A 15,571-nucleotide genomic window follows, 5' to 3' on the forward strand; every position below is an offset into this window, starting at 1 on the left:
CGTCCATTATACACTACGTCCGACTTTCCTTTCCACTGCAGTTAATGGAAGCGATGATCCAGCAGGGCCTATGATGAGTGCCCAATTTGATATTGCCAAGCTTACACTATCTCCCAAAGTTAAAATTACCTCCAACGGCGCTGAAATTACATTATGCGATACCAGCGTACGAAGGCTAAATGTGTTTGTTTGCTCTCCAGTATTTTAGCAACGGAGTTAAAGGAATTTCAGATGGATGCGTTAGGCACTCATATATTAGAATCCCATGGGATCAGTTCAGAGCCATTGGGGGTCATTTTAACTTAATCCACCCGGTGGGAAGCTGACGGGATTGGCTGCCTATTTCAAACACCACCCACTTTTAGTGTTCACTAACTTCAATGGAGAGTAAAACAGATGGCCAATCTGATCCTGTCAGTTTCCCACTGGGTGGGTTAGGTTAAAATTACCCCATTAAATTTAAAACCAGTCATTTACCTTGCTTCTTCCTCCCCCTGACTCGTGCCATCCATTTTGGAAATCTTTTCATTGGCTGAAAACCAACTTTAATGGCAATTTTTCCAGCCAATTGAAATTCAATACTTGGAAAACTGACATGGTCATGACCAGATCTAAAACTCTGACACATTTTTACACATCAAATCAAGAAGAGGGATACCAAAGGCATAGACCCACAGTGATCTCCCGAGCCCCACGGTGCTAGGTTGAGTAAAACTATCCATGGCACTCAAAGGGTTAAAATAAAGAACAAACGGATCGATCAGATCATCTGCTGAACACACACGGGCTTAAGACCCAGGTTTGAAATCCTGCTTCAATTATCATTTCAGGAAGAAAAGTTCAATTAACCCGTCCCAAAAAAATAAAACCTATCAGCAATACAGACCAGCAATGGTGATATCATTAGAGAACTACCCCATCCCAGACTAATACGCTCTCCCAGCTGAAGGGTGCCTGTGGGGAGGTTGTACGGCAAAAATGTGTAAAACTTAGGAAAATCATTAATAAATCAATTGCTAAATTCAAAAAGAATTTTGTTAAGAATAAAGATTGAAAATTCAGCTGTCTGAGGCAAAACATTTAAACACTGTTTGGGTTGTAACACAACATATTCAACTGAAGGTTTTCATCCCAGTGTCTTAACAGGACAAATAACTGTCTTGCTGAAGCTTTGACAGTGGTAAGTTCACGACCCTCAGGTATATGCTGCGAATCCAGCCACATGCTAGCTTTTGCGGCCACCAGCTCCCACTCAATGAAATATGCAGCTGAACTATGCTCCAGCCAGGCTAAGGCAACAGCTGTGGACCAGATTGTTCCTTCTGGGTCCGTGAACTGTTGAAGTTCATTTGAAGTTGTCGAGAATGAAATGTCACTACTGTCTGTTTCAGACCCTCTGCCACTGTCGGCCTGTGAGGCGCTCGAAGCCTCGGGGTTTCCTGGAGAGGAGAACCGCCGCACAGTGACTGATGGGGGGAGAAGTTCGGAACTACCACTTGTAACCCTTGACTGGATTTCAACCAAACTGCTTGAAAAGTGCCGCGGTCTTAACTTTTCTGAATCACCTTGGACTTCATCTATTCCCAAGTAACTCAAAGTTTCCACTTTCCCAGCTTCTGTCTGATGGATGGGCCCCGTGGATCCATTCTCTTGATCATGCTGGGCTGCTTTTTTGTCACTGAAGGTATTGGAATAGCTGTGAGGAGTGGGGCTGACATTTGATCGATGACTTGTGAAGGGCGAAGTCCATCTCAGCTTTTCCATGGGAATGTTAATAGCGTCACAAAAAGCCTGATTGAACAAGAACGCCCCTGATGCCAACTGCAAAATAACCTGAAAAATGCAATGATATCACTATTTTACAACGGCAATAATATACAGCTTGATGGGGATATACAAACAATTAATCATTCAATTCATAATATTAAGAGGTTTTATTGATGGAAAATAGAAAGTCCACTCATGATAAGTGTTAAATATACACAATTATATTTACAATTATTGTACACTTAGAGTTCAGACAAATTACTGAAATTAGATTATTTGGAAAAGTGCTGGTTAATATTTCCAACAGGAGAACATTAAATGGACTAGACTCAAGTGGATAGGGAAACAACTAACAGATCACCATTTGCATAGTGGAGAATTAGAAATACAAACTACAACACAATGCCCATTAAACATTCATTATTATCCATTTAATGGAAACAGTCATCATTACAACTGAGTGGTATGGGGAGGGGCTTTGAGCCTTTGTCTGTCTGGTGTCACTCATTCATTTATTTTTCTTATCTTCCCCTTCTCCTGAGTTGATTCTTCTATACTCACTGTTCACATTCACATGATTTAAAACAATGAAGAAACATACAGCTACATCCTGGATAGCCTGCATGTAATAATAGGCTTCAACAGAATCCAAACTATAATATTTCAGTTATAATCCTAGCCTAGATTTTTAACAGCATTTGTTTCTCTGAGTAGAACCTGTCACATTAATTCTTTTGCACTCTTCCCCCCCCCCCCACAAATTAAATGAGACATCTTTCAATAGTAAAAATAGTTGAACACAATTTTGTCACTAACCAGTGGTAGGTAGTCATTGTTCTCGCCCTCTGGCTCACAGATAGACTCACTCATCTTGCTGGGCGATCTGCACATAAATCCTTTGGCAGCCCAAGTCAACATTCGAGTTTTACTGAGGCTCAACCTTAAACAAAGTATAAGAAAAGATTCTTCAAAGTTCCGCCAACACTCTGGCTGGGAGACGATTAATGATAATAACTGGGCTATAAGTAATTTATCCCTTGATTTATTTCTGGTGAGTATTTGTAGATCTGTCCACTTAACACAGAAAGTTATATGTGTTTCTAAATGTATATTTCCATTACTGGAGTAAGCAGTGTGTTCAAAAAACTGGTCAGAAGATACTTTAGGGAGCTTCCTATGGAGACACGTGTTGTAATATTATGCGATTTGAACAACTTGCCTCATTTGCAGATCCTCAACTAAATAATTAAGCATTTACAAGTGATGGGACCCGAGACCTTATCTTAATATTAGCACAGGCCCGGGTGAGCAGTCCAAACACGGCTAAATACTTCAAGAGGCTTACACTGTAAAGAGTTTCCTGTAAAATGCATTCACTTACATAAATATAATTAATTATCAGCATGGCAAGCTGATAATGAGAAATGATGAATCTTAAATAATTTTAATATGATCCAGAACCAAATAATTTGTTACAGATGCATCATAATTTGATTTTTGCAGGAGGTTAAAATCCATTTTGACTATGCTAAAAATCAAAATGCAATTGTGAAATAGTGCACCCACGCAGTACAATACACGCATGTACTGTTATTCAAAATTCCTCATCAATGTTACATGGATCATATTTTTAAGTTACTGAGAGGCTGTTAAGAAAGCTCTCTCTCTATTGACTCTTGCAGCCTGATTTCCTCATGGCGTTAATGTGGCGAAAAGCACCAACAACAAGAACTTGTTTTTAGCGGCATTCTGAGTTTTGCACTAATAATGAAAGTTGTCCCAGTAGTGAAAACTTTCCTTGCTTTGCACAGGAGAATTGTGTTGTTGTTTTTGATATTTTGAGGAGAGTAGTAAAGTTTGTAATGAACGTAAATATATTTGGGGCTGATTCTCCGACCGGGCTCTCCAGGCAAGGAACAGTGCTTGCAGGGAATGCCGATCAGGAAATCGTGGGCCTGCAACTCCCAATTTTCCACCCATTAATTTAAACAGATGGAAAATAATCTTACCCACATTAATTGCCACTCCCCATCTGGAGAATTAGCCCTAATGTTTGCACTTATTCCTGTTCATTTACTTGCTTAATGTTTAATAAAGCAGTTAATAGCCAAAGAAAAAACAGTGTTAAGCCAGTTTAGTGCTTGTTTAGGGCCTATTAAAATGCAATGGGTTTCCTTCAGAAACGTAATCAATGGTGACGTTTTGTAACTTCAACTCAGATTAATGACTATTGTTGACATTTAAGCACAAATGCTCCTTGCTTCAGCAATGCAGTCCCAAGAGTATATTGCAGAGACAATTATGGGTGCAAAACAATTTTCTTTTAATGGGGGCAGTTTGTGGAGGGGGTTCAAATGTTTTTAGGGGCTATGTGACCACAGGTGGAGGAGGAAGGGTCAACTGACTACTTACTGATAATAAGTTTAGTTAATCCTCCTGCGCTCCTAAAACACATCCAACTTGTCCAAAATTCTGCTACTCACATCCTGTCCTGCACTAAGACCCATTTGCCCATTGCTCCGATCCTGACCAACCTCCACGGGCTCCCTGGCTCTCAATGCACTGAATTCAAAATTCTTGTGCTTGTTTATAAATCCAGCTAAGGCATTGTCCCCACTCCCAGCTCTGCAACCTCCTCCTGCAGCCCTACTTCCCCTCCTGCACCCTTAGGTCCTCTGACTCCTGCCTTCGGTGCATCCTCTGGCATTGCTCATTTGCTAGAAGAGTATTCAGCCGCCCAAGTTCTACCCTCTGGAAGTCCCTCTCTTAAACCTGTTGTTTTGATACTTCTCTGCTCCCCATTAAAAGCCTCCTCAAAATCCATCTTTTTGACCATGGCTTCTTGCCAACTGTCTTAATTTTCTTACTGCCACTTGGTCCATCTTCTCATATATGAAGCATCTTGGGATGTTTAATAATGCTCAATATACTATACAAATACTGTTTCCCTCAGACTCTTCTCATAACTCCAAAATCTGCTCTTCCAAAGTCCTGTGCCATTATATTGTGGTTTGTGGTCTTAGCTTTAACAGCAATATCAAATATTACAACACAGTGCTTACCAATCTCCAAATAACTAACCAGCTCTCATAGATTGTTCAACAACAAATCCAATAGCAACAAAAACTGCTCATTAACAATCCACAGCTTGTGCCTAAAGAACTCTGAAAACACTACTGCAATAGTGCAAAAACACAATAACATTTATAAAAATTTCCACCAGGAGAATGTAAGAGTGTTTCTAATTTTCTTTCATTCGGTTATATGCCATAATCTACTGATCCATTTAACATGCTGAGGTAGCACTTCTGATACAAGTGAAATGTATCATTTCTACAGCGACTCTACCTAACCAACAGTTTTATCTTTTTTGTTCCACTTTTCTCCCCTTCTCTCCTTAAGCCATTGACTCATGCTGAAGACATCCATGAACAGAAAATCACGAGCACTGCACCTGCAATTTTTCCAATGAGCTGCAGCGAGTCCCCATCACCGGGACCCAACATGCATATGTAAAGATATTTAAAGCCGGCTTTGGGTGGCTGTCCTTGCTGCCTGCTCGGTCGGGCAGATTAAAATTGAGAACGGTCATCTCCCAGCGGCTCCAAGCTGGGTAATTAACCTTGGTGATGTTAATGGATAGTGTTAAAATCGATGCCTACGATTCCCAGTTTAAGGCTGCTCCTCTCTTCCTGTCTCACACTTCAGTTTATACTTAAAAAAAGAAGGTTGGGTTTACAAACAGGAAGCCTTGCTGCAAATCATAACAAAAATGCTGACGCTTTAAAGATATACCCTTAATTTCTAATTGGAGAAAGAAAAAGCCATACAGTCTTCAGATGGAAAATCAGATCAAGTGAAAAATACATTGCTCTGAACACCTATAATCAGAGTTTGGCACTTTCTCGGGGCTAAACAAATAAATCCCAACTTCTTTCAAGGTCCAATGATTTTGTTTTAAAACTGTCTGGGGTCTGTAGCTTGCCTTCCGCTCCATTCCTGAAACTTGCAATCCTTAACTGGGCACTTTCTGCTGTTCACGTGTGATGCCAATCTCCTTAATCCTTCTTTTGGTGTCCCTGCACATGGGTGGCCCATCAGTGCTCTAGCATGACCTCATGGGCCATTTTCAGTTCGGGCCCCAGGCTTTGCTGCTCTCTCCTTCACCCAGGTCCAGACTCTCCTTCTCCATTCTGACGGTGGTGCAACCATAGACAACGTGATGCTCAGGATAGGTACACAACATGTGTCACAGTGTGAATGCCAGCTCCCCATCTCTGCATTTTCCTCGTTCAATGTAATGTACAGAGGCTTGGGGAGACTTTTGTTAGAAGTTCTGCTAGTTCAAGTTTAAAAGCTGACTTTGTGTGGTTGCAGGTATATAGATGTCATAGTGAAGTCCAAGTTGCATAAGGCTACTTCCTCGGGGTGGTCTCATACCCAACACATGCCACTGTGCCAACTTGGCTTTGGGTACACTGCATCGCTACAAAGTTAATACTGCATCACAGCAACCCAAAATGTGAAGCGTAATTGGGCCATTATTTAAAGAGTCCCCACTGGATTTCAGTGGCGTGCACCTCTGCAGTTGAGGCAGTAGATTCATTACATTTATAATCTGCTTACTGACTGATCCCGGGACATTCATTTTCATTTGGTTTTCCAGTTCTCGCTGCGTATTAGTTAAAACCCACTCAGATGTGAATGGAACAGTGGTTTGAAAAATACATTCAGCGTTAGATATGAGCAGGTAAGACTCCCTGCCAATAAAATTAGAGAATAACAGCAAACATAGTGAATACGTAAGTAGCAGACTGGTCTTTTACCTCTGGGACCTGGGACAGATCCAGCTGAAGTGTCCGATGTGAATTGAATTTGGGTTGTGTCAATCCAATTGCTGGTGGACATAGGCTCACAGTTAAATCTGATCCCTATTTCAGCACAAATTGGCAGTTTCAATCAGAGATTGTACAGGATGACTGGCATATGAAGTAGAGAAGTCACACTGATGCAGTGGGGCGGTAGAGTGTTTTTCTGAAGTTTGGGCTGAGACACATTACCAGGGAAGAGCTTTATTCTTTGTCTAAACCTGTTATATCTGAGCTGGGTGTACCTGATACTGACACAAGTGCCTGAAATGGAAAGTATTCCACATCCCAGCACTCACAGCCCTGACCTGGCAGAGCATAAAGAAGAAGCAAAAAAGAAAGAAAACAAGATGATGAATTAAGAATTAGTGGCACTAATGCCACAGTTCAGGTACCTTGCAGCAAACAGGCTTTCAACAGATCGCTGGGATGAAACTGAAGGGCTTCTCTGTGGTGCTGAAAAATAGAGAGGCAGTACAATCAGAAATAATTCAAAATGACATGTTCAGTAAGTGACAACTTATGTTTTCTTTTCCATAATTGAGAATATACATTATATTTTACTGCCAAAAATGAGGTACATTATAGAGCGCAGTCAAGATGAAAAAATGCATGCCAATTTTATTTTGTTCGGGGAGGGAGCAAAGTCATACACCATTTTTGTTACTGTAACACCACGGAGGTATCGCAGATCAGAAATTCCAGTGCATGTTGCCTACGCTTTTCCAACCGTTCATTTCAATGTCCCCACAAGTAAACTTACACTTCCATTATACTCTTTATTCTCAATTGACTATTCCATGGAAGCTGTCTCACACTGAATCTGAGCCACAATCCATCTTTTTATCTGTTCAACGTAATAACTTTCTGTGGAACAGTTCAAAACTGAAAGAGCTCCGTCGCCATGGCAATAGCATTTAAGTACTAGGATATTATTCAGGATATTACATTTTTCAACACTAGATTTTAATAAGGGGTCCGTGCGCTGTCAGTAGTCTGGAAGCATATTGTTATCTGTGGATAAGACTGTTGTTTAACCCTCTGCAATGCCGCAGATGGTTTTACCTATGTGGATGTGATTGGGCTTCCAGGGCCACTGTTGGGATCTATTATGGGTTTTGAGGCATAAAACCTCTGTGATACAATCATTTCAATCACCCATGTTTGCGCTCCTATTAGTCGAAAGGATAGCCTTTAAAGCTGGTTTTCCGCCAATGAAAAGCAATATTTTCCAAATGCGACCAAAGGAAGAAGAGATGAAGTACGCAAATGTTTTATATTTAATTTTATCAGGAGAATAAAGTTTAGAAAAAATAGATTAGATAGAAAAATTTAATACATTTTTTAAAAGTCCAGAGAATAGGAAAGAAGACGATGCGGGAAAGTAGAATTAAATTTTTAAAAAATTTTTTAATAAAATTGTAAATTGAGTTGAATAGAGTTAATATTATTGTAATAAATCTACTCCTGACGTGTACTATAATAAGATCCAAATTCCAGAAAGCCTGCTCCACTGGTAGATGTGCAATGGAGTGGAACTCCCGGCTGCTTCAGGACCCCGCTGTAAACCCCATCCCGAATTGCAGGGGCAAGTTATTAACATATTTGGGGTGCCTCTTGGTGCCTGTAAGTGGGTATCAGCACTGCCAGTTCTGACAGTGGCCCAGAAAGTGGGAGGGGTACCATACTGCTCCAACGCAGCACAGAAGGAATTCCCCAAATATGTTGTGGCCCAACTCCGCAGATCGCAAAGCAGTCATCTCCAGATGGTAATTGATCCCTTCCAGGATTGATTAACTGTTCCCTCCTACATTTTGGGATCTTCAGAAGCCCCGTTCCAGAACCTGTGCCAGCTCTCTTAGGTTCCATTAGGCCTATCAGGAGGTGAACTGGGCGGAACTTCCCAGGGAAGCCAATGAACTCCCGTAGCCATGCCTCCGAGATGCAGTGTGGGATGGGTGGATGATCCGCCCAGATTCCCCCTGTTGTAATTTTCCGACCTCCTCTGAATGTGGCAGAATCCCATTGAAAACAGGGTCTGCCCAATTTTCCAGCTCCCCTTTGGCACTTAAGGTGGAGATGCATGTGTTTGCATTAGTGTCATAGTGTGTGAGCTGGAAACTTGCAAATTAACAACCATTTTTCTAACAGAGTTGAATAGCACTTCTTAACTCAATTTACTGTATTTTCTCCTTCAGTCTCCCTTTCTTTGGCTTAAGCTCCATTTTATTTGAGTAATGGTTACATTAATTCATTTATTTTTTGTTTAATTCCTCAATATAGCAATTAACTTGGCTTGAAGTATACATGGTTCTAGTGTGCAGATTGTTTACACTATGCTTGTCATATGCAATTCATGGGCCAGGTGTATATTTTTGCACAGAAGTCTCATAGTCACTCACAAGGTGTAATCTTTCGAGTTATGATCATATGATTTCCTACTGGATGAAGTGTTTGGGAATGTCAAAGATGGGAAGCAATGTGGTTTTTCAGTTATACTGCACAGCAACATATTATTTTGCACAATCATCTATAATTGGTGGAAGAAATCTTTGTAAATTCTAGCCTGCAAATCCTATGCTACATTTTCAAAAATGGTTTTATTATAGTTCACCAACACTCCTTTCTTTGATAAGAATAAAAAACATCCAAAAAACCTGAATATCAAAACATCTAATTTGGTCTGCTGTTTCTATCATGACCACAGTGTAATTTTTTAAAATACATTAGCGATATTATTTACTACAAATCTATACTGTTCCTATCTGTCCCAGAGAAACTTCATGAACAATTAGACAAAGCAAAAGAAATATTACACAACTCTCCAGTGTGAATTCACTAAACTAAAGAAGTATCCAGTCCTTACCTTCAGTGAAGCTGCATCTCTCCCATCCTGAGGATGAAGGGGTACTGCAGGGTGATTGATTATTATCCTCCATTGCTGAAAAATACATAAATACTTTAGTTCAAGGTAACATTTTCTACAACTTTAGTCAAAAGAAATAAGTGAGCTCGCCAATGGCTCAGTAGATTTAGCCATTGAGTAGCTGAGCAACACAAACTAGGAATCTCCCGGCTTTAATCCCTGTCTGTCCTTAAAGGGACCACTGGAAAGTGCTCAAAGTTGGCCACCAAAATTTTAGCTCCACAGAAATAATGCTTCCACTTTGGTCGGATACCCTCTTTGGCTAATATTGCTGAATGAATGGTGATTTTTGAGAGCAGTTTTGTTCTGTGAACTTATGCCCACTGTGAACCTGGAAGAGACTGAGAAGAGCTCATTATTTTTGACGATGTTAACAACTCTGGAGAAGCTGGTTACTTTGTAATTGCTTGCCAGTTTCTCCCAAGTGGTTTGCACCCACAGCCCTTTGGGCATTACTAACTGAGCATATCAATATCTTGACCATTGGATTTGCGTTGCATTTATTCAGATTTCAGATTTGTTTTTCAGTGTTCATTTGATTGATTTGTTTTATTATTGTTTACTTCATTATATATTAAGAGTAAAAAGTGAGGAATCTGACCACGACTAAGGAGAGATGATGTGAATTTGTCTGAGCTGCAATAAATATTCTGTAATTTCCCTCTTTGGCTATAGACAGCAATTTAACTTATTGTATAATAAGATGCATTATCCCTGATCCTGCATGGTGTAGCATTGGTTCCAGATACAGAGTACTGACAGTGCCGCAGAAAAACTTGTGCTCCACCAAAGAGACGCTCCAAAAAGATCAAGGTTATATTTGCAATTTATCTGAAAGCTAATGTGGCCATTTTCAAGTACATTTTTGGCAAACTACCAATGGTGACTACTTTACTGAGATGACAACGTCTCTCTCAATTTTTGTGCTAGGCTGAGTGCACTGGTATGGAAATGAAGATAATTTGCCGATAACTAATGTCTTTCATCAAAAAACAATAATGCATTTTATACAGCTGGAACCAGAACAGCGTTTATTTGCTAAGTGGCTGTCCCAAATACCACAAAAACTGATGCAATTCACTGCCTCGCGATGCTTTTCACTTGCTGTAATGGGTTAAATGACCCATATATACACTCTAATTCACAATAACATCATTCCCAGTGCCTTATTACAAGTTACACATGTCAGACATTTGGACCACTAATAGATGTATTTGTTATCAAATGCAACAAATTCACAGAGGTGAGAATGGCTGTATGTTCCTCTCAGCGTCCCCAAGGTGCTCAATATTTGTCGAGTTTAGTGGACTGTTTTGAACCAAATGCAACAGAGCAGCAATTATCACAGTTCCGCACCTTACAAAGAAGGAAGACAGTCTCTTGATCCCTATATTAAAAAAAACCCCTTCACCAGTGCACAAGTGTTGATTAGAAAATTTAGAGCCACAGTGGGGAAATAGATCAGAAAGGCACAGTTCAGTGATGCAGAGATGAATTTAATAGACAGATATTGGCTAGGAACGTAGCAATACCTGTTTCTGGTATGCCCCCACCCCTCCCCACCCCACCTCACCCCCCAAAATTAGAATGCCTGGGAGGAGGGTTATGCCATGTCCATCACTATAGAACATAGCTACAGGTCTTGGCATCAAGAAGAAAACTAAGCAAAAGTTGATTTTTATCAACAGTGGGTGAAATTGGTCATCACCAGTAGCGTGAAACAGGCTCACAGCAAATCGGCAGCCTTTCCACTGACTAAAATGGAAAAGGAAACCAGGCTCAGTGTAAAACGGGCTACTGATTCGCTATGAGCCCATTTCTCGTTGCTGACAGAGACCCTATAGACTATGGATGCTGGGCACAGGAGAGCACAGCATTGACATCACTCAAAGAAGCTATTATGGAAATGTTTGGAATAGAGAGTCAGGAGGGATGACAGAGAAAAAAATGAGTGCATCTACCAATGACCCTGGGAGATGTCTTCCCTTCCATTCAATGGTTCCCTCTTCATTTTATCAGATAAGAGGTTTAGTTTGCAATAAGAGTTAGCCTTTTACGGATATTATTCTCTGCCTTGTAATATATAAACATGAGCAGTGCTTTTCATGTGTTGCCTGCATATGATAATGACTACTGTTGTTTTATCTCAGAAAAACCAAGATCATTCAGATTCCAATGTATCACTGCATCACACACCAAACCAGAAGATGCTCACACAGCCATCACTACTACACTAGACGCAAGTACAGAGACAGAGCCTTCTGCACTTCCACAGTGTACTAGATCACCAGCTCAGGAACACTGATGGAGAATCCATCAGCTGAAGATGCTTATGATAGCCAAGTGAGGGGAATGCAAATATCCTGTATTCAAGGCCCAAGCAGAAGCAGCGGTAAGTTTATAGAAACCAAGTGCAATTTTTCCCACCCAATATCTAGGTAAATTATACCACGACCTAAAGATCATAACAGAGAACCCTCACTCTGTACACTGGCTACTCAAATTTATCATGGGTCACCACATGTCTACAAACAGCAGACTGGATAAACTGTTTCGCCAACTTAAAACGCAGTCTTTGAACCAACGAGTGGTTCGGTTACTTAAGTGAAAAAACAGTAAAAATGTTGACATAGTCAGATATATATATTCCTACACTCTTTGATATATAAAACAACAAAGACGCAACTTACTTTGAATTTAAAACAGAAGACCACTTACTGTAAACTTTCTCTAGCTTACTTCCTGGTCAAGTTCACACAGATTTAAAAACCAAATAGCCTTGCAGTGGTTGCTCACTCTCCAGGCCTGGAGGCGCCCTCAATATAATTCAGTAAGATGAAGTTTCTGTTCATCAAGCTGACGATCACAAAGAGCTCCAGCCAATCAAGGGCCCTAAATTCTTGTGTAAGAAACAGCTGTCAATCAAAGTCACTATCCCAGATGGAGGCTATCCTTTGATGTGTGACCAGTGGGGCATTAGTAGGCATGCTGGCTGTGAGCCATGCTGGATAAATTAAGTAAAATGACAATTTAAGCCGCAAAGTGCCTGAAGTAGTTCTGAGGAAGAATGTGGGTTATCTTTGACAATGGTATAAGATTTTTGGGACTCCAAATAACATCCCCCCAAGTTGATTAACCAATTAACACTTCAGACCATCATTATGTCGGACAAAACAAATTTATACCTTAAGGAAAATCTAGCAGACAAACTGATTGGTTCAAGCTGATGGCTTCTGTTGAAAAGAACACTTTCTGTCGCTTAAGGAGTTAACCCCGTATATGCTGATCCTAGCAACACAAAAATACCGGTTAAAAAAATTCTACACTGGCAAAATTCTATTCTGTCTACTCTGGGAATAATTTGTAACAGGTGGAAATTCAGCCCATGAGAACTGGCAATGTGAGTTCAAAATATAATGGAAATGTTTAATAGTAAATTAATATACAAGAAGTCTTGACACAGTACCATTTAGTAGCCATGTTGATTGCTTTTATTGTTGTATCTAACACAGATGCTAACCTGTCCTGCTTTAATGACTTGCATAAGAGTTAATTAGAGCGTGCATCATTAGAATAATGGAGTGTTAGATTGTGCTACATTGTCCATTCAAGTCACTACCCAATCTGAACTACAATGACAAAACAGTCCCACAAATTGGATTTCTCTCTGGCTGCCAAAGGAAGAACAATGAGAAAAGAGCAGCCAATCCTAGCTCAGGCTGTAATCTATTTTGTCACACCTCTTAATTCCCTATTGACTGCTGGCCAATGTACCATCTCACACCACGTCTAGACTGACAGTTCGAAATATGCAGCTTGTCCGTTGGTAACGCTATCACCTCAAGGGTGAGCACACCCAATTCAGTTGAAGCAAAATCTTGAAGCTCTGAAGCAGAATGACATTTAATATTTTTAAGCCTATATTTGGTCATAGCTTGCTCATGTAACATGTCATCCCTGGCAATAAATATCAGCAAAAACAATCAAATTCATTAGTTCTCAAAACTTTTATACAAAAATAAATCTCAGCTTCTGACACCCCTTTAACTAAAGATACTGGCAAGTCTGAAAAAATTCTCTCCCCTCTTTCCCCTCCCCCATCCCCGAGCCCCCTACTCCCTGTTCACCCTCTTACAAGCCATCCCCACACCTGTTCCAACTCCGTCTCTCTCTTCCCCCTCCCCCAGACTCATGGCTGTTTATCCACCAGCCAGTCCCGATTCCGGTCACCCCCTAATCGGAGACCGCGGGAGATCTCGTCACCGAGATGGAGACTTCTCCATGGCAGCAACCAGTGATGTCACGGAGTGAGGAGGCCATCACTGCGACGAGAAATTGAAATGGCGAAGTTTTCTTGAGCTGCTAGCAGCGGTGCCCAGGAGATTCATGCACTATGCTGGGAGAGTTGGCAACCCCACTTCCAAATGACACCGCTCCCAGGAACATATTAGCATGAATGTTGCTAGTGAGGTCTGGGGCACGTACCCCTGCAAAATATTTTAATTTTATATTAAGATGGTGCGTTCTGGTTAATTTTAAGACATTTTACATTTCACAGATAATCCATTTTTAATGTGAACATTTTTTCCATCAATTTATATACGGTTGGTTACAAGAGTACTGTAAATCAGACGTTCACTGTTATGACAGTGCACATTTGTACTGTGAGAGTTCATCACTTTTTAGGCAAGTGAGCATCATTTTGAAATCAATTTTTCCAATAATTTTTAATAAACCATGCCATCAAAATTTAACTGAGGAATCCGCAATGTCATTGTTCATTTGTAACCATTACCCATAAAATCTCATTTCAAATCATTTAAAACACATGTAAAAACTGGCAAATTAAATTCTTACCTCTTCCAGAGGCAACTCCCCACTCCATTAAAATGTGCTTAGCTGGGCAGGTTTCTTCACATGCATGTGTGTTTTGATGGGTATTTCCATTTGCAACCGGTGTCATGCAATATAATCGCCTCTAACTGGCACAGCCCCAACTAATCCATCCCAGTACACACTTTCCCCTTCAAAATAAACTCCCCACTTCAACAAGGTAACATTTCTGAATCAAATAAAGTCATCATAACCCAAACCTTCAATCTAACCCTAATTTTAAAATCAAATCTAACCCTAACTTTAAACATAACACTAACCCAAAATCAAATCCAAAAATCTAAATCTAAACATAAACATAACCCTGAATCTAACCTTAAAATCTACCATAAATCTAACCCCAACTCTAATCCCAATATTACATCTAACCATACCCCGAACTCTAAATCCAAACATAGCCCTGAATCTAACCATAACTCTAACACTAAACACAAAGGCAGCAATTTTAACCCTACATGCCCAGTGGAAACTGGGCAGGTGGGCGGTTAAAATGGTCCAGGTTACTTATCTCTTACCCCTCGAGCCTCCCGGATCCTGCCAGCCACGATATTTACTCAGGCATCTGGATAGACGGCTAAGCCACCCGCCCAGAGCTGATGTTAATCAGACCCCAACAACATTTTTACTCGGACTAGGGAAGCCACCGTGGCTTTCTCGCTGGGCAAAACCGAGTCAGGACTTACCGGGAAGAAGAAGTGACAAAAAGTCTGCTTTTTACTTTCTTTTGTGGGACCGTGAGGAGATGAAGTTTACGTCTCTCCTGCCCCTCGCAGAACCCCCTTTCACATACCGGCAGGCGGCCAAGGCTGCCCATCTTTCGCAAGGCCGGAAGCTGCTTCCTGCCCACTTCCTGCCTGGAATGGGCGGGAACTGGACCAGTAGCATGGTAAGTAAGCCCAGTTATAGAACACCATGGCCTCGTGATGCTGCAGGTAAGCAAGAAACCAACTGATTCACATGGTTTTCCGCTGGGAGTTAAAATTGATCCCAAAACCTAACCCAAACCGACTCTAAACCTAAAACTGGGGAAAAAAAATCACTGGCTCCATTCTGGCACTAAGTGATACGCCAGCTCAAAGAAGTGGATGAGAACAACAGGAATATCAAGGTGCACTGT

General features: G+C 40.8%; 1 protein-coding gene across 1 annotated transcript in view; it reads right to left on the reverse strand.

Annotated features, from left to right (window-relative positions):
• Window positions 1-1,080: 1,080 nt before the first annotated feature.
• vwa5b1 (von Willebrand factor A domain containing 5B1) overlaps window positions 1,081-15,571 on the reverse strand; it is a 141,599-nt gene continuing 127,108 nt past the window's right edge. The window contains exons 18-21 of the mRNA XM_067970091.1: window positions 9,502-9,576; window positions 7,031-7,091; window positions 2,584-2,707; window positions 1,081-1,833 (exon numbers count right to left, since the gene is read on the reverse strand). Coding sequence (XP_067826192.1) covers window positions 1,081-1,833; window positions 2,584-2,707; window positions 7,031-7,091; window positions 9,502-9,576 — 1,013 coding nt within the window. The remainder of the gene's footprint in view (window positions 1,834-2,583; window positions 2,708-7,030; window positions 7,092-9,501; window positions 9,577-15,571) is intronic.

Source organism: Heptranchias perlo, chromosome 32 (assembly GCF_035084215.1).
Source record: "Heptranchias perlo isolate sHepPer1 chromosome 32, sHepPer1.hap1, whole genome shotgun sequence".
Taxonomy (NCBI): Eukaryota; Metazoa; Chordata; class Chondrichthyes; order Hexanchiformes; family Hexanchidae; genus Heptranchias; species Heptranchias perlo.